The 18,813-nt window shown below is 46.7% G+C and overlaps 1 protein-coding gene across 6 annotated transcripts in view; it reads right to left on the bottom strand.

Annotated features, from left to right (window-relative positions):
* The window catches only part of MGA (MAX dimerization protein MGA), a 59,229-nt gene extending 44,231 nt beyond the window's left edge, over positions 1–14,998 (bottom strand). For 4 of the 6 annotated variants that reach the window (XM_082284473.1, XM_082284477.1, XM_082284478.1 and 1 more), the window contains exons 1-3: positions 14,752–14,998; positions 4,409–4,538; positions 2,970–4,111 (exon numbers count right to left, since the gene is read on the bottom strand). In XM_082284473.1, coding sequence (XP_082140599.1) covers positions 2,970–4,033 — 1,064 coding nt within the window. In that variant the 5' untranslated portion in view covers positions 4,034–4,111; positions 4,409–4,538; positions 14,752–14,998. Of the gene's footprint in view, positions 1–2,969; positions 4,112–4,408; positions 4,539–7,226; positions 7,273–14,751 lie in introns of those variants that run through there. The other 2 variants (XM_082284474.1, XM_082284475.1) reach the window with 2 other exon arrangements.
* Between the last annotated feature and the right edge of the window lie 3,815 nt (positions 14,999–18,813).

Here is an 18,813-nt window from a genome sequence, read left to right as displayed (position 1 = left end):
CAAGTAATGTATTTTGCACCCTTGCAATATGACAACAAAAGCAAGAGAAATTGCCTTTTTGGCGTTTTCCAGATTAAAAACCATTAAGATGCTCATTCTTTGACAGTACCAAGACACTTTTTTTTGTAGGTACATCATTTTAAAATACACTTGGAAGGAGTTACAGGGGGAATCTGATTTCTTGTGGAATTAATCTAGCAATCTATGGCAGAGGTTTGAAGGATAATCACTTTCCTTCTTCTCCCAAAACAAAGGCAAGAAAGGAAAAAAACCGAACTGTCAAGACTAAGCACAAGACAACTAAATTAGAGTAACAAGACTACTGGAGCATTAAAAATCCCACAGATTTTTTATTTTTGAAGAAGGAAATTCAAAAGACCTTGGAAGGGAGAAAGAGTACATTAGCCTGTAAGACCTAAGAACCAGTAAAGTTTGTTTGTGGTACCTTCCACGGCCTAAACATCTGAGTGTGTCCAGGCATAAGCATTTCTATAGAAGTATCCACAACTCAAACATTTGTTTTCTTTACAACACATCTAATTAAACTAAACATACTATCAGACCACAGAAGCAGGAGGGAAAAAACCCACATAATACTGTGGATAAAGAAAATAGTCCTTTATTTCTGAAGTCCTCTAATAACTCAGGATTAAAATTACTCTTCGATATATGCAACCTTTAACATGGTTCTATTCTCAAAAACGCCAGAAGAATTAAGTATTGGTGGGGAGTATCACCCTCAACAGCACTAGGAATTCCACTTATTTCACAGAGGATTATCTGACAGGTAGCAGTTTCCAACTTGCTTCTCACTCAAATCTAAGCTCAGCAAAAATCACTACCCTGCCTAAAAGCAAGATAGTGCCTATCAAGTACTACTAAGAGCTTGCCCACCACAAAAAAACCCATAGTGCCCAGACTTCATTAATATGTAAATATTAATGTGTTTGGTTTGAGAAAGAAAAATGCCACACTCTCAGTGCTGTCCTTGAAAGGCTGATATACATCTAAACTCAACCGTATGGCATGAAAACACAGCGAACAGATTCAGAAGAAAGAAGGAGAACTAATATTCTGAAAAACTCCAGCATTTACAAAGATACTTTCACCATTTCTTGGATAAGATCAATTTTCTCTTTCCAAGTAAAGAATTTGACTTTTTCACACAGATTACAAGAACATGTAACAAAAAGCTGGACAATGCTTGAAAGTAGTTCTAGGACAGCAGTATCATTTATTCATCAAGTGGCAGGTGCTTCCAAGCCAGACAACAGAAAGATCTTTTGCAGCCTTTTCCTGTCTGCGCAGCTTTTAGCACTTTTCAGAGATCAACTGCCTTGGAGGCAGAACCAGAGAAGGAATCTAACGCGCTCTGCACCAAAAGAAATTAAATCTGCCAACTTGCATCAGCTATTTTTAAGGAAGGTCGTTGAGTCCTTAAAACAATGCTTTTTATTCCTTGGGAATAAATAGTTCTCAAAAAAATTTGCTTCAATGACCCTCTCCAGGCAAATGAAGTATCACTATGAAAGCAAAATAAAGCTGATAATAATTATTTTCTGAGTTTTACTCCCAATATGCAAAGTTATCCAAACCCTTCTCCATGGTTTTAGGAACTAAAAAAAGCCCATCCTCTCTGTCATTGGTGCATTTTCAGTATTTAAGATGGGTTAGAACAGCATTTTTTTGAGAATGAAATAAGTCTAGAAGACCTTCTTTCTAATAGACTGACACATGAAAATACTGCAAAAGAAAGGCCTGGGCACTCTAGAACTCAAAACTAGTCTAGTACTCTTAAGATTTATTACAAATAAACTCAATAAAGTGCCAAAGCATGGATAACTTTGTAATTTGAAGTTTTTCTCAAGTTACTCAAAAGTTACTCAAAAGGCAAGGAGATCCTTCTTGCCAGACAAAAAAACAATTGAGGGAACCTCTGTCCTCTCTAAAACACAGCGCAATTGTATAGTAATACAGCCTTTGTATAATACAGTTGTACAGTAATACAATTACATCACAAATATAACTTTTCTCCTGTAAGAACTGACCTCTAATTTCACCATTAACATCATCCTGATATCCTGCAGTTAAATTATTCTCTTGTGTACTGGTCTATGAAGGTTGCTTTTGTCACTACATCTTTGGCAGATTAAGCCTGGTATTTTAACAAAGTGACATGAAGCAACATGGCAGAAAAGAAACCTCTATTTTTTTCAGTCATTTCTTTGCATTCAAAGTATCTCTACATGCACATTAACTATTCACTAAGCCTGCTCTCGTCTACTGCTTGGATTTTCATAACTAAGTGAAAGTGCAGTAAAATAATAGGTTTTGCCAGGCTTGCTTTAGAAAAACCAAGTTATTCTGAAGTACTTCCCTTACCTCACAGCAAGTATGAGGCAACTGACTACAAACAGGCAGGCTACCTCATACTTCTTCATGGAATAAAAGAATTCACACCAAGCAGTTATTGACAAAACAGTGGCTTGCTGCCAGTTACAACTGCCTTGCAGCAATCCCTACATGTGCCCAACCTAAATACCCACACACCATTCACTTTCACTAATGAAAACTGAAGCTATAGATAGAGACAGCACGTCACAGTGGTGAGCAACCCTAAAAGCAAAGGCAGCGTTTTGATAACTGCAATGTGCTGTCTAAAACGCTGAAAAAATTAATTTAGCCTTCTAAAATGCTAAGAGGGTTAAAAGAAATCCCTCGGTGCTTCTCAACAACGGGAGCTAAAGCAACACAGAAAATAATACTGAACTCTTGCATTCCTCAGACGCCTTAGATAGTCAAGACTGATACATGATTGAGCAAAGAAAAGCTTCTAGTAATATTAACTGTTCTGCCATTTCAGGTCATGCAACCTTTAGCTGTAAACCTGTACACTGAGCATCCTGTTATTTATTTACAAAACATCCCACTTAACCAGCAGTTGTACTAAAAATGCAGTGTTAACCCACCTTTCAGAGACTTCTTGTTTTAGCTTTGGCATAACACCTGAAGGCAGGTCACTGTCCAGGAGACCCAGGAAGTCTCCTTCTGCATTAAAGGACTCTTTATCCAGCTCAACGTCTGATGGGTTTTGACCAATGAATGAAGAATCTAAACTTCTCTGATGCACTTCTAATGCATCGACTTCAGCAGGGTGACCACAAATGGCAGGAGTGCTAAAAACATCACCTCCTACCAATTCTAAGTTGCTGTTCTGTTTCACATCACGCTGAGGTCGACTATTCAGCCCATCATCTCTGAACCCTTTAGCAAAAGGATTGTAATCTATTTTCAGCTGGGTAATCTGGATGTTCTGGTAGGCTGTAACTGCGAAGAATTCTGTCTGTGGAAAGGTAAATGTATGGACATCAGGGCCATTAAGCTGAATGACTTCTGTGGCTTTGTTTGCAGGCACCAGGTGAAGTCGTGGCAGATAACGGTGCATAGAATGCAGAATTATGTGACCTTCCTGGTCCAGGGTATTGTTGGTAAGTTTTAGTTTGTAGAAGGATACTGGCTGGTGCATCCAGAACTGGCCAGTGGAAGGGGATTCTGGATGAATAAACACTCGCCCTAGAACATGTGGCTCTGCCTTTCCACTGGGCTCCCACCAACGGCCATTCCATTTGTATCGGTGATTGTCCACAGGGGATATGTCCATGACCAGGATGTATTTCTGACTGGAATTCAGCCCTGTAATCCAGTATCGGCAGTACGGAAACATGCGCCTCCCCTGCTTCGTCAGGATCATCTCTGTGTTACGATGGTAGAATTCATTCCACATGTTGTTGTTATCTAGGGTGACAGTGATGCCCCCTGAGACACAGTCAGCTGGGAGGCAGGTCTTGACTCTGGGTTTGACTGGAGTTGATACACTGCTGGCGAGAGCACAAGCATCACTGTTTGCTACGAGGATTCCTTGGTCAGCTTTTCCATTTCCCTGCTGTTGTTTCAAGATGACAAAGAAAGCAGGCGCTACACCAGACACAGTCCCACCATCCCGGCTAGCCAAGACAATCTGCTGTTTCTCCATGATGAGCACTCTCACAAGCTCTCAAACCAAATGCAAATTCTACAGAGTTCTGATAATCTTTTATGTGTGTTCACCATTCTGGAAGAAAAGGAAAACACAGTTAAAACTATTCCAATACAGCCTAAAAAAGTAATTAAGTCACGTAAGATATTCTTTTTGCAATAGCTCTCCACATTAAGAACTTAAAAAAATAATCAGTACTGTAAAACACAGTACAATCAGGGTGTAACAAATCAAAGCTGCATGTGTGTATATAATTTTGACCATATAGACATGGGGGCTATGACACCTTTAAATTGCTTTTTCATATAGGCTTTGCAACATCAGAACTCCTTACTTTGCTTGGTATTTCTATGCAATCTGTTCTGACATTACCTCTACTCTGCAGATCATTCGCTTAACAACACCAGGCAAAACATGCAGGAGTTTTCATGAGAACGAATGGCATATTTCTGACACAACGGCGAAAGTCTTGCCAGAAAGAAGAGTCCCCTGAGGTCTCCAACTTGTCAAAAATTTAAAGGGAGAAAGGAAAAAGGAAAGTTAAAAACATTTTCTCTGAATTTCTTTATTGAAATCATCTAAGTTTGTGTTTGGAATTTGCTTACATCCCCCACCAACCCCAAGAACTTCTAATTGCCTGTCAAGGGCAGAGAGAAAAAGAAGGGACAAAATACTTCAAACGGATAAGCTTTGGCGAAAGACACAAGCTAACCCCCAAAAGGCCATGCAGCTAAGATTAAATGGACAAATGTGAAGCATTGGGCTGCCTTAGCTTCCTTTATCTTCTCAATTATGGAAATAATTTAAATAAAACAAGAAAACATTTGTACTGTTATGATTAACATAATCACTGTTTAAGGAACTAAGGAAGTTACTTTTATCTGCATATACACAATTCCACCTTTGTGTGTCTACCTCCCAAGTTAAGGATTATGTCAACACTGTAACTAAAGATCATAAACTACTTCATTTTTCAAATAGCCTGTATATTTCTCTATGTGAAAATTTAAAATATGCACTTCTGGTAACTCACAAGAATCCTATTTCCACATCCAGATGTTTGTATTTTGATCCTTATTGTATGTGGAATACAACACTGACAGAAAATTATTGGTTCTTACATCAAGTATCTAGCTGGTGGGAACCAGAGACCAAAATTAATCACCACTGCTAAAAGCTGAGATACATCCCAGTGTCCTGAGGGAACTGGCTGATGTGCCAAAGCCACTCTCCATAATATTCAAGAAATCATGGTAGTCAGGTGAAGTCCCAGATGACTGGAAAAAGGGAAATACTGCATCCATTTTTTAAAAAGGGGTAGAAAGAAGTATTCTAGGAACTACTAACCTGCCTGGGAAGATCATAGAACAGATCCTCCTAGAAGCTATGCTAAGGTGCATGGAGGACAGAGGTGATTTGGGCCAGCCAGCACAGCTTCACCAAGGACAAGTCCTGCCTGACCAACCCAGTGGCCTTCCACAACAGAGTGACTGCACTGGTGGACAACGGAGGAGTTACAGATGTTCTCTATCTGGACTTCCATAAAGCCTTTGAAACAGTCCCCACAAAGTTCTCTTCAAACTGGAGAGAAATGGATTTGATGGCTGGACTGTTTGGTCCCATCCAGAGGGTAGTGATCAACAGCTCAGAGTCCCAGGGGACATTAGTGACAAGTGGTGTCCCTCAGAGGTCCATACTGGCAAGGTAAGTGAAGCTAACATTTGTATAGTAAACATACAGTCAGAAAGTGAGTTCACATTAATGCTGTGCAGTATGCACCAGAACTGTATTGGCTCATAAAGGAAACACACTATCAAAGGGTTTTCAGACATGGTTTAAGATATGTGGAACACCTGTAGCTTTAGATTTACTTGATTATTTCAAATTTACTAGATTAAATTATCTTACTTAAGACATACCAGAAAAAAAAATGACAAAAAACTTCAACAACCATGAGTTTAGCTAAAATTCTATGCATATAAAGACCTACAGAGTAACAGTTCCTGTTCTCCAACACCTAAAGTTCTTACGTTATACCGCTGCATTTATTTCTACTGCAGGCACCACGCACAGTATCAAGTCAGTCTGAGACATGCGAGGTTAAAATATTATTATGTGCAATTAGAGTCATCAAAATCTACATTATTTCACCACTAGTATGGTCTGTTACCAGAAAGCAGTTTCATACGTTTTATTACATCTGGTGACACACAGTAGCCTGTTTCATTATAGCACGTAGACTCCAAACCAGTCTTTCAGGGGAAACACGTGTATTTGTGAAAGCTGAAGTTCTAAACAGCTTCAGAGATTTCTCTACACGCAGACCTTGTACTTGAGAAGCAGCAGCCAAAACCACTCACAAGCCGCACTGAGACCCGCCAAAAGCGGGACGACATTCAGACGCGAGAGCGTCCTTCTCAAACAAACAAACCCAACAGCCCAACTCCCCACCCGGCCACCGGGACGCGGCGCCGCGCACGGCGCTCCGGGGCGGACGGGCACCAGGAGGCACCGTGGGAAGCGGAGCGGCGGCAGCGCGCGAGCCCCGGGGCTGCCCCACCCGCCTCCACCCGCCGCGCGCTGCCGCCGGCAGCCCCATGGCGCGCGCCGCGCCGCCGTTCAACACCGACCGACCGAGCGGGCACCTGAAGGGGCCGCCCCGGGCGCGGCGGCGAGGGCCCCGCCCGGAGCCGGTGGCGTCACGGCTGCGGGCCGAGCGCAGCACTTGTCGCTCTGAACGCCCTCCTCCCCCCCCACCTGCCCCCCGCTCCCCTCCCCGGCCCCGCCGGTCGGACCCTAACCAGAAGTCTCGGGATGGAGAGCGGCAGCGGCCGCCTGCGGCGGCCGCCCAGGAGCAGCGGGAGCCGGAACCACCTCCCGCCCCGGCTGGCGAAGGGCAGCGGGACGCGCGCACGTGGGGAAGCCGCGGCGCTCTTCGCCGGGACCCGGCGCAGCCCTGCCCGGCGGGACGGACGCTGCCGGCGCTCCCGAGGCGGCCCGCGCGCAACGGCGCCTCGCGTGGCCGCCGGGGCGCGGCCGGCGGGCCCGGGCCCGGCCGCCTCGTGCCCGCGCCTGGTGTCAATTTTCGCAGTTCGAGCGGCGGGCGGGCGGAGGGCGCGCGGAGAGGCGCGCGGAACTCGCGCGCGAGGCGGCCGCTGCTCCCGGCACGGCCCCGCTCCCCGGTCGTTACCGTGCGCGAAGCGCGCGCGGCCTCCCGCTTCCTTTCTCACGCGGACCGTGTGTCCGCCAGCTGGGGACAACGTGCGTGCGCACCGTGCTGACGTCATGGCGCCGCAGCGCGCGCAGGCGTATAGCGGGCTCGCGTCCCCCTCCCTCCCGCCTGCCCGTCACGTGCCCGCGCCGCGCGCAGGGCCCGGCGTCCGGCCCGGCCCGGCCCGCGCAGCGCCGCGCGCGCGGGGAAGCTTCTCGAACGGGCGCGCGCGCGCATCGCTCACGCGCCGGCGGCCGTCGAAGGCCCCGGTCGCGCGGCTCCGCCTCCCTCCGCGCCCGCGCGAGGAGTGCGCGCGAGGCCCGCGGCGCACGGCGCCCCCCGGCGGTCGGGGCCGGCGCCGCCTCAGCCCCAGGAGCTTCCCCGGCGGGCCGAGCGGGGCGGCACCGCCCCGCCATTCCCATTCCCAGGGCAGCGGCCGCCTCCTCCGGGAAAGGAACACCGCTCTCGGCACAGGCAACGCGCACCGCGCCTCTCCACATTTCGGAACGCGGCCGCCGGCAGGAACCGGCCGCTTCCCCGGGAAACCCTCAGCTGAGGAAGCAACGAAGTCAGCGGTATTTCCATCGTCTGAGCAAGTTCTCTGACCGGCCAAAGCGCGGCTCAGACTCTGACCCTCGCAGCTGAAGAAGGGCTCCGTGACTCTGAGGGGGCTGACACAGACCTGTCACACCGCGCCCCGGAGCCGGGCTCTGGCCGCTGTTACGGGCGCGCTGGCGAACGAACAGCCCGGGCTCAGCGCAGCTCTGACACGGCCTCGACAGAGCCCTCCCGCCCGCAGAACTGCACAGAGCAGGTGCCGCCCCATGCCCAGCCCGGCAGGCCTTCACATACACCATGGGAATTACATGTTATAAACACCTGACAATAGGCCTACTAAAACAGAATTCTGGATGTTAAGGGAATTCACACTAAAATGCATCTCGGCTGCAGACAGAAACGCCTCCATGAAGCCCCCCCCCCCCCACCCCCCACCCCCCAATCCCTTTTTCCATTAAGGTTATTTTACAACACTGCATCCATTATGAAACGACAGAGGCTTACACATGGTGCCAGAAGGCAAAGACATCAGTTATCAGGGTGACACCAAGGTCCAGGCTCACCCACATACCCGAATTTTGCACTGACTGTTACAAAAATTTAAGTTTGTCAGGACTGTTCCTCAATCTATTTGGGGTTTTTTGCCTTATTTGAAAATGGGCAAAACAAGAGCAACATTACAAAAGGCCAGCACCTCTTTGGAGATTTCTTGGCAACGTAAGTTTATGCTATAGGAAATTATCTCAGAAGCACAGAACTAAAGAAAATACATTTTTAAGAAACTTGATAAATGTGCATCAAAACATTAACATAGGTGGGTCTGTATAGAGGCCCAGGGGAATGCCACTGGCTCTGTGCATGTATGCACACCTCTGTCTCTAATGGCAGGGTCATGTGGGTGGAGGGGTGCTGGACATCAGGTAAGCAGGGTAGTCTCAGCCACCTGAGAAAGAGCACGTGCCAGCCCTGGGAACAGCACTCTGGCTCTGGAGCTGCCGTGTCCACATGCCAGCAACCAGGGAGACTGGAATTCAGGAACCAACCTAGAGTGCCTAAGCTCAGCTGCTGGAGGGTATCTACCCAGGACATACATATAAATATATAAATTTATATATGTATACACACACACACATATATGTGTGCAACCTCCTCCTCCTCAGATAGGGAAGGGAACAGGATATGGCTGTCTCTGCTGTGCTCCTGTATCTATGTGTCTGCCTGATCCGTATGACCAGACATGTTTACATGTAAATGTCAGTGTGCATGTGCTCTATGGGCTTGTGCCTACCAGCAATTTATTTTCAGCCTTATTACTGGTCATATTTGGGGGTGTGGAGCTGCAACAGCCTCAAGCTGTTGGATCCAGCACAGTATTTTTCCTGTAACAAATCCAGTCAGAAATAATTATACCAATTTCAGGAGTAGTCATTTTATACCTACAGTCATCACATATTCTGTAGAACGGTCATCAAGTTTTAGGGCCACAGGATAGCAACTCTGTTTTTGTATTAACCAATTTGCTTCTGAACAATGACAGTACAAAAATAAGTAGGGTTTTTTTTCAGCAAGAGAGTAATTTGTACAACTGAGAGCAGACACAGAACTGAAGAGCAGACAGTGCCCCATGTTCATGGCCCACAAGCCACTTGTTCCAGTGATGATAAAAGAAACAAACCAGAGACTGCTGACATTGCCAGAGATTTTGCTACAATTTTACCTAAGGCAAGTAGAAATGCTTGCCCACACCAAAATTGAACCCCTGGTTTATCAAGAGAACAGATTCATCGGTAGAAGTCACAGCAGTACTACAGACTCCCACCAGCATAAGTAACCCAGTTCTAAGAAGCTTAAAGCTGATAAGAAACTGCAGTACTGCAGTAAAGAACAACATCTCATTTAGATCAGTACAAACACCAGTTTTAAGGACTTGCTTGTGCTAAACATGAATTGGCAGCACAGAAATGAGCTGGTTTGAACCTACTGAATACTGTCCTCCCTGATCAGAGGGAGTTACAACCATCCCCTCAGTGGCTGGTATAAGGTATTTGAGATGCTCAAGTTCACCACCAAGAAGTACACTCTTCCCCCAAATGCTCCTTTCAGACATATTCCCTTGAAGGTATGAACTACAGTCTTTACAAGCTGCATTTCAGCACCCAGTAAATCACACTCCTCCCTTCAGTAACACCTACATAGTGCTGTGCTATAAAGCACCCATTCAAGCCTACATGCTATATATAATAAGAGACTGAAAATGCTAGAGCTGCAGTAACAAACTGTTCTTCAGCCACTCTTATGTCTAACCTGTGGTAAAGATTCAGTAACAAATCAGGAATTGGAGGGTCACAAGTCCCAAGCTTCACTAAAGATGTTCATGTGAGAGAACAACATACCTTGTAGAGTATATATACATGTAACTATACATAGTTAAGCAAAACAGAACAGCTGCCGACTTGTGAAAAACACAGAAGAGGTGTCGATCACATTTTATGTTAGCAATCCCCTGAATACAAAGATTGCTACTACACAAGTAGATACATGACAGGGCATTTCTGTCACACAGTATAGTCTGAAAGACACTTACTACGGGAGCATTACTGGAGCATAAAGCTCTTAAATTCAGTTGCTAAAAACAAGCACTAGCTGAAACTACGCTCACTAGCTGGAAACAACAGCTATCAAAACCAGCTGTGCCACTGTAACACACCCACAGCGGCAGACAGCAGTTTATTACAGCAGGCTACAAGTTTATCACTCACTATGACCAGACAGCCCTGACTGGGCTCAAAAATCCAAAACTTTGGCCATTAAAAAAAAAAAAACCAAAACCAAAAAACCAAAATCCACAAGCATTTAAAGAGCTGAAAACCTAGTAATGTTACAGTCAGAAGCGTTGTGCAATGTGCACACTAGAAGAGTTAAAATACAAAAAACATACTTTCTTTAGACAATGTTTTGCCACCTTGGAGAATGATTAACAGCAGCACCCCACAGGAAATTCTGTTAATCCAACCAAAACTCTGGATTAAACTGCATATAGAAAGGTATCTAGTGCCATTTTCTATGCTGTAACTAGCCCCACTGGCCTCCAACTGCTTCTCCGGACAAATAGTAGTCTCCCAGAGTTGAACGTTTGCTGCACACGGATGTCTTTAGTAATTAGCAGCATCTATGTCAGCTCCAGACCTGTGTCCTTAAGCAACAGAACCCCAGCCCAAATGTACTTTAAAAAAAGTTTATGTAATGTTATTTTTGATAGGAAACTAGCTTAAATTCTTTCTTTAGCTTTAGTGAAGAAGTATAATTCAGTGCCAAGAAGATAAAAGATGAAAGTGGTGGCAGAATCTAGCCAAAAAATGAGATTAAGAAAAACAATATTGAAAGAAATGGACTGTTGCAGGAAAAAAATATTTTTTCAGACATTTAAAAAAATTTTTTTAGCTTTCTTACTGATGCAAACATGCTGAAACACAGCTGCAGTCAGAAAGCACTTATCCCCACACAAAGTCTGACACAGCTTGTGCACTGCCAGATTTCAGCCCAGAGCATTGCTTTATACTAAAACCAAATTCACTTCACACTCAGAGCCCCAACTATTGCAGGATGAATAGGTGGTAGTTCAGAAAGTGTTTCACCAACTGAGAGGTACATGCCTGCAAGAGCAGCAGCTGCTTTTGGAGGAAGAGGGCACATACCTGAGGGGTGAAGGGGAGGGAGAACTCCTGCTTCACCTCTCCAACACCCATACCATGCCACGGAGCCCGAACTTCCAGCTCCCCATAAAGTCAGTAGTTTGTCAAACAGCATTAATCCTGCAACGTATAATGCACAATATTTTGCATCTCTCAAGAGTTACCTGAACTTTTGGGAAACACTTCCCAAACACTGAGGACTGCACAATGGAAACACACCAAAGTGGATGTGGCACTCAGTGCCATGGTCTGCTTGGCAGGTGGTGATGGGTCAAAGGTTGGACTCCATGATTTTGGAGGTCTTTTCCAACCCAAATTATTCTGTGATTTCTGTAAAGAATGAACCACTGGCGAGAGGGCAGGGGGAAAAGCCAATGTTAACTAGAAATAAATGCTCTTTTTTATCTGTATACAACATGGTACATTTGGATTAAAGTTTTTTAATTACTTCCCATATTTCATCACTCAGTGATATGCCCATTACTCATACATTCAGTGAATGCTGTATTTTTTTAATATACTATTATTTTAACTACCAAAAATCACAAAATAAAACAATAAAGCAATGTTTTATGCTTTTTGCCATGCAACACTGGCAGAAATTAGCTATAATCAGCAGGAATAGCAGCATTTTGATGAATTTCAATCCCTTTATGACCATCATGGGGAACATTTATCACATACATGAATGTTCAGCTGGGGATTTTGTCTGTATCATAGGACAAAAAAAAATGAGGCAAATAAAAAGCCCTCACCTGAGTTCAGGACTATCCTACATATTCAGCTCTTTTATAGCAATACTCATTGCTACAGTTAACAATGGCTCAGCAAGTTAGAACTGCCAAGGAACCTGTACTCCCCTTCTAAGTTATGGTGAAAAGGAAAGTGACGCAATTAAAGCCCAGACTGTTGGCAATGTGTTCCAGGTTTATATCCATCTTCATTACTGTTTATTGACTTACTCTGTGGTCAGGCAGACCACACCACATTTGCAGAAAGCACTGTACAAGAGTTAGCAAAACAGCACAATTCCAACATCACATGTATTAGTTTAACAGTATCTGGGTCACAGTCTTGTCATTCTCCAAATTGGCTTTTCCTGAACATAATGATTGGAACAAAGAATGCATTTTTATTGTACATAGGTTTTATCTGTTTCCCACATTCATTTTCTCTCTTTTATGCTGTTCACATTCCTTTAATGCCTTTCTGTTTCGGGCTTGATTTAAAAAAAAAATTAAAACAAAAGAACTTTCTTCTGGTTGCTTTCTTCTCATGGCATGCCTTCATCGTCCTTCTCACACACATCATTCTCACTGCATTCTTCCTTATCCAGTTCAGCAAAAGACATATCAAGGATTTATTCCAGGTACTAAAACTAGCCAAAATCCAACAGTGAAAGCACATTCCATTTTTGTGTGGAGAGAGAAGAGCAACCCCACCATCATAACTTGATTCTTTGTTCTAAGGTTACCCAGTCTTAAAAAAGATTTTAAAAAAAGCAAACCAACACAGCACAACACATCCTTAGTTAGGGAAGAATAAGACACGAAGTAAGCCCTGCTGGTGCCACGGCTAATGACACTATTCCCTATGCACATGCGATGGCTGAATTTGTTTTGTAGATCCTCTGCCGTGTATGAAACAGCAAACAGACAACAGCGTCCTCATACGGAAGAGCTCTTTCTCACACCACTAGGCAGAGACCTACTCCATTTGTTTGTAAGAAAAATGTCTTGGACTTCCCATTCCTTAGGAAACCAGGTTTTAAAAACAACCACGAACTTCAGAAATGATCTAGGGGATTTGTGTATAAATGAAGAAGTGGTCTAAAGTCAAAGGGAAAGAACTTCCTATTTTTTTTTTTTTTTCTGGAAGGTGACCAAAAAAGTTTATTCACAAGTGGTTTCCTCCAGTTGCACGTTTCCCCACCATGGCAGGCTCAACAGCATCTGCACCAATACTGAGCCAGCAATGCGTGAGGTTAACAGCCAGCTGCTGTTAGATGAAATACAGAAGTGAATGAATGCTGCCCATCTCCACCAGACCTAAGAAATATGGGGTTTTTTCGCCACATAAAGGCGCACAAAAATGCTCACCTACAGGAATACTTTTAAAGCAGAATCAATTTCCCTTTCCAGTCCTCAGTACAAACTCACAAGGCACTGTGCCTGAGGGCACTGAAAGCGTACTGCAGCTGCATCGGGCAGAACACCTGCAAGCGACAAGACCAAAGCATCAGTCTGCCCTTTTCTTTACATCCGCCCTCGCTTTTCAGAGCCTGCAGCAACTTCAAATCTTCGGGGCTCTAGCCGATGCCATCAAGTGCGATTACAGACGGCCCATGCCTTCACACAGTTCACGCCAAGAGCAATGCAGCGTGACTGTTGTGTAAGACTTGACAACTTAAGAAGTCGGGCAATACACTCCAACCACGTAATGGGAAACCACTCATCTCCCCGAGCTACTGACACAGTCGCTGACCCTCGTGCCTACCTACTCCTCACTGAGCTCGCCTTCGCGCTTCGACTCCCTTTTAAATTCATCAGCTCAGGACGAGGAGTTTCAAACGGGACGGTACTAAAGGTCACCAACGAGGGCACCGCTGCCCCGCGCGCCCCCGCGGCCGCCCCCCGCGACGTGCCGGAGCGCACGCGCGCCGCCCGCGGGCCGCCCCGCCCCCGGCCGAGGGGCCCCGCTCCGCCCCCGGCCAGCCCGCCGGCCTGTGGCACCCCAGGGGCACCAGGGCCGCTTCCCGGGAAAGGCTCTCCCGGCAGCCCAGCCCCGTCTCACAGGTGGCGCCGGCCACGCCCCCACGGGGGGGCCGGTCCCTGGGAGAGCGATGGCTTAGGGAGCAGCGGCAGCTGCCCGGGGCCGGGCCTTCCTCGACCCTTCCCGGCTGGAGAGCCCGGATGCCGCTCGGTCCCTTTAACAACCCCCCCGGTCAGGTGACCGCCGGCCGCTACCCACTACCCGCGCCCCCGGGTCCCGCCCGCTCGCGCCCCTGGACGGAGCGCCGCGGGGGCGCGCGAAAGGGAGCTCGCGGCCGCCGGTCCCGTTCCCGTCCCGCGCGCGACCCCCTCGCCTCAAAAGCGGGCGCGGCGGCAGCGCGCGGACAGGCAGCGCGCGCGCGCGTGATTGGGCGGCCGCCGCGCTCACGTGACGCGCGCACGCCTCGCGCCACCTCGAGTGAAAAACTTCCAAGGAAGGACGGACGGACGGAAGGGAGGAAGGGGGGGCCGGGCGGCTCCTACCTGACTCCGCGCGCCGCCGGCTCCGCGCGCCGCCCGGCAACGCCCTGGTCCACGCGGCCCTCGCCCGCCACGCGCGACCTCCTGCCGTCCTCATTGGCCGCCGCGGCCCATCACGTGGGCGGCGCACGCTCCCCTGCCCCTTCCCCTGGCTCTTCTCCCGCCCCCGCGAGGCCGATACCGGAGCGCGGCCGTGCGGGCGGTGCGCGGGGGGCCGTGAGGGCCGGCGGCGGCCGCCCGGTGCAGCTGCCTCGCGACGCCCCGCCAGCGGCGCGCCGCCGATTGGCCGGAGCCGCCCGCCGACGCAGTTCCGCTCCCCGGGCGCCGCCGGGCCACGCCCTTCCCGCCCCTCCCCCGGCCGTGCGCGAGGGATAACACGCCGCTCGCGCGTGGGGCCGCGCGGCAGCGCCTTCGGCGGCCGTGCCGGGTGCGCGCCCTTCCGGAGGGGTGTCCGGGCCCTGAGCGCGTTCCCACGGCCACGCCGGCCCCGGCCCCGCGGGCGCGCTCCTCCCGCGGCACCGCACTCCCTTCGGCCGCCCGCGGCGCCTTCCCGGGACTCCTCGTCTTTCCTCCGCCTTCTGCCCGGCAGCATTTGTAAATCACGGAACAAGGGTTCCTGTGCGGCGGGGTGCGATGTTCCGGCGGTAACTAGAGCTACGAGAGAACGCCGACGGTGCGATGCTGGGGTTCCTAAGGATTTCCCACGCTGTGGATGCTGCTGCCGCTCGCACAAGGCTCTCGGACCTGGCAGGGCTCCCGGGGACGGGCCTGTTTGTCGAGCGCCCACTGAACTGGCACTCACACCAATCCCCGAGTTACCGGGAAGCTACCTGAAGCTACGTGTGAGCTGAAAGAGTTAAATAAAGGTCCATCAGCATAGAGATGTATTCACTAATACCTCTTAATATAACAGGCCTGCGTGGTTTAGGCAAAAGATGATTCTGGAGATTTTTATCCAGAAAGTCTGTATTTGGTATACAGAGAAATAATGAAACAAATGTTGAAGGAAAAAAAAATATATAAAGAACCCCCCCCCGAGCTCTGGGTAACATGGGCGTGTGCAGGTTGGCTGAACTGTGTGGCAATTGTAACCAACTGAGGGCTATAACTGTGTCAATGAAAAAGGCCAGGCCTCTTGTGCAGTCTTGAGAAATAATTTCATGTTGGCTAGGGGAAAGGAAGATGACATGTAATGGAAACTAATTTAAAATTTAAACAAAAGCTGGTGGTAAACAGCACCATCATGTAGCCCTGGGCTGAAATTTCTGTGTTGGAGGTCTTGGCCTCAAAAGGTGCTCAGCAATCTACAGCAATCTGCATTCCCTAGGCATTGTGACATTACTGAGAATGTGTGACAATATGGCTGGGGAGTCCATGAGGGATGTAAAAAGGGAAGTGTCTAATTAGGTGTAGATTTATACTTCTGCAAAATTGAACTTCATGTTGAATTGATACTGAATTGAGTGGTTGGTTCTCAGGTCACTGAGAAGCTCAAAGATAACTTCCTTCATGTCTTAGATAAGTATATTTGAGGAATCTGTATACAAAGGTTACAGATATTTTAGCTGGTACATAAGCTAAACATTTGTTGGGCTTTTACAATCTTACAGCCGAAGTTCAGAAGGGTTTGGGTGACAATGGAGAAAGTGCTGGTGGGCTTAGGACCTGTCTTTTTGGAATTTCTGAGCAGATTGGGGGATAGCTTCTTTGAAATTCCTGCTGCTCTAAGGGATGGAGTGCCCAATTCCCAGCTGCAAGATCTGTTTTAGTTAATAGGCCAAACGGAGGAAATGTTAGGCAAATAAAATTTATTGTTTGGCATTAACTGTAATGATGTTGCAAACATAGAAAAGGATAAAGAAGTAATGCCAAGGCAATCAAAGATATTGGAGTTTTGGACAAATAAAAGATAATACATGGAGGGGAAGTAGGTCTTTGATAATCTCTCAGAAGGAAAAGACATTATGACTAGAGTAGTTTTGCAGGAAACCTGATGGTGTTTGTGAATATCACAGAAATGAGCCAACTGCGTGTTACAGCTAAGGGGGGTGGGGGGGAGGGGAAAGTGTTGTTTTGGTCTCTTAAGTGCAAAAAATGTCCTTTATTGGAAAGAGGTAGATCTCATGAATGCTGTGTTGAAGAAGTTCCTATGCAAATTAGATTGGGAAATCTCAACTTCAAAAATGTGCACATCATATAAAGCAGAGATGCCCAAATTACATAGCGAGGTTTTGCAGAAAAATCCTTCTGTTTGTTGGCTATTTGTTTCTTTGTGTTTTTTTTTTTGTTTGTTTGGTTGGGTTTTTTGGTTGTTTTTGGTTTTGTTTTTTGTTTTTTTGAAAGCTAAGTACTGGGAAACTAAAGTCCATTAGAGATTTAGGAACTTTAAATAAGCAAGAAAAATAATAATCCTCCTCTCCCCCTCCTTTCCCTTCTGAATAAAACCTTTAAAAGGGGAAGGTGGAGAAAGAGCAGTCAGTACCTGTTCTTCCAGGGGTGTGCTTGCCCAAGGACCACACTGCTCTTCCACATCATCTGTTTACCCAGAGGCTCCCACTCACTATCCCAGTTCTCTCCACCCTCCTGTTCACACACCGCTCACTGTGGGCCTCTTTCCTTCACTTGAAATCAACACCCAACTTTTTCAGTTCTTCCATCCCCACCCATCCCATTAAGAGTGATAAAATGCGCCTGGAAATCCAACAGGAGTGTTCCCACTGAGGAGCATATTTAGGAAATAAAGGCTTTAGAAAACTGAGCAGAAACAGGCACATCCTTTTATAGGAAGAAATGATGCAGGTTTTGAGTGGGCTGAGCTCGTGGGAGGAAGGAAGTGTGATACAAAGAGAAAGGGTGGTGCTAAATCTGGTCTATGCCTAAGGCTGGCATTTTATTGCCAAACCCATTACCTGCTCTGTTTATTCCTGATAACTGTAGAAATCAAACCCCTATAAACAAATTTTGTTCTCCCATTAACAATATCCATTTATAATTAGTCAAAATGTAAAAATAATTACATTTAAACAACAATAATTGCATTTAACAACCACCACCACCCTTATGTTTGATGTATGTTATTTAAATGCTTTAATCAATCATTCAAAGCCTGCAAAATGTCAGAATTAAGGGTGCAACTTCCTGGGCACTGAGCAAGTCAGGATCATATGAAGAAAATAATATGTGAATTTTTCATGAAATCAGCATTGCACACATAGGAACCAGATAAAGGTTGCTGAGATAATTGTGAAGCTGACATTTACTAGCTTTCCAGCATGGATTTTGGATTCCAAACAATGACTTTCTTATCTTAATACATGGAAAGGGTTCATTTATGATGGCTGCTTTCTAAGAGTTTCCCTAATGTTTTTCTTGTTGGGCAAAGTTTAATAAAGATCAGTTGTCTTGGTTACATTGGAGCCGCTGCTGTTGTGCATCCTCATCACAATTTAAACCTGAACCTTCCCTTTATGTCGGTCACCAGGGCTGCAAAGGTAGCAGTGTAATTGTACAGCAAGAAAGGTTCTTTCCAAAGCCAGAGGCCAGGAATTAGGCACTGGGACTGGAGAGGTAAAGTTGGTAGGACAGCCTGTCCAGGTTTTCTTAAATAATTCGACAAGGAAAAATGGCAGGCAAAGTAGAAGACCTGCCCCTAGCTTTATTGCTGTTTTTGTTTGACAGAGGTGATAAAGCCCCCCCAAAGCTCATCGAGGTCTCCAGACCGCTCCCCCTGTTGGAAAACATACCAGTTTAAAAATTTCTATGTATGACTTTCGCCAGGTTTGTTCATCTTTGCTCCAGGGGAAGGGAACTGAAGCTTCTTTCCAGGGCATTGTTTCTCTAGGTGAAATGCTGATGGACTCAGCATTTCAACAGACTGGGAGCAGCCCCAACAAGATAAGGCCATCGACGGAACATCAACAGAACATCAGCGGCCATCTATGAACATCTACCCCAGACTCCGCCTCTGGCAGAGTTGGAAGAGTCTCCTCCGGAAAAGACTTACAAGAAAATCAAGCAATGAAGATCTAATTAACATCGGAAGTGAAGTAATCTGCATCCAGTAGG

This window comes from Coloeus monedula (assembly GCF_965178545.1).
Source record: "Coloeus monedula genome assembly, chromosome: 6".
Lineage (NCBI taxonomy): Eukaryota > Metazoa > Chordata > Aves > Passeriformes > Corvidae > Coloeus > Coloeus monedula.
This window is presented reverse-complemented; position numbering and strand designations above follow the sequence as displayed.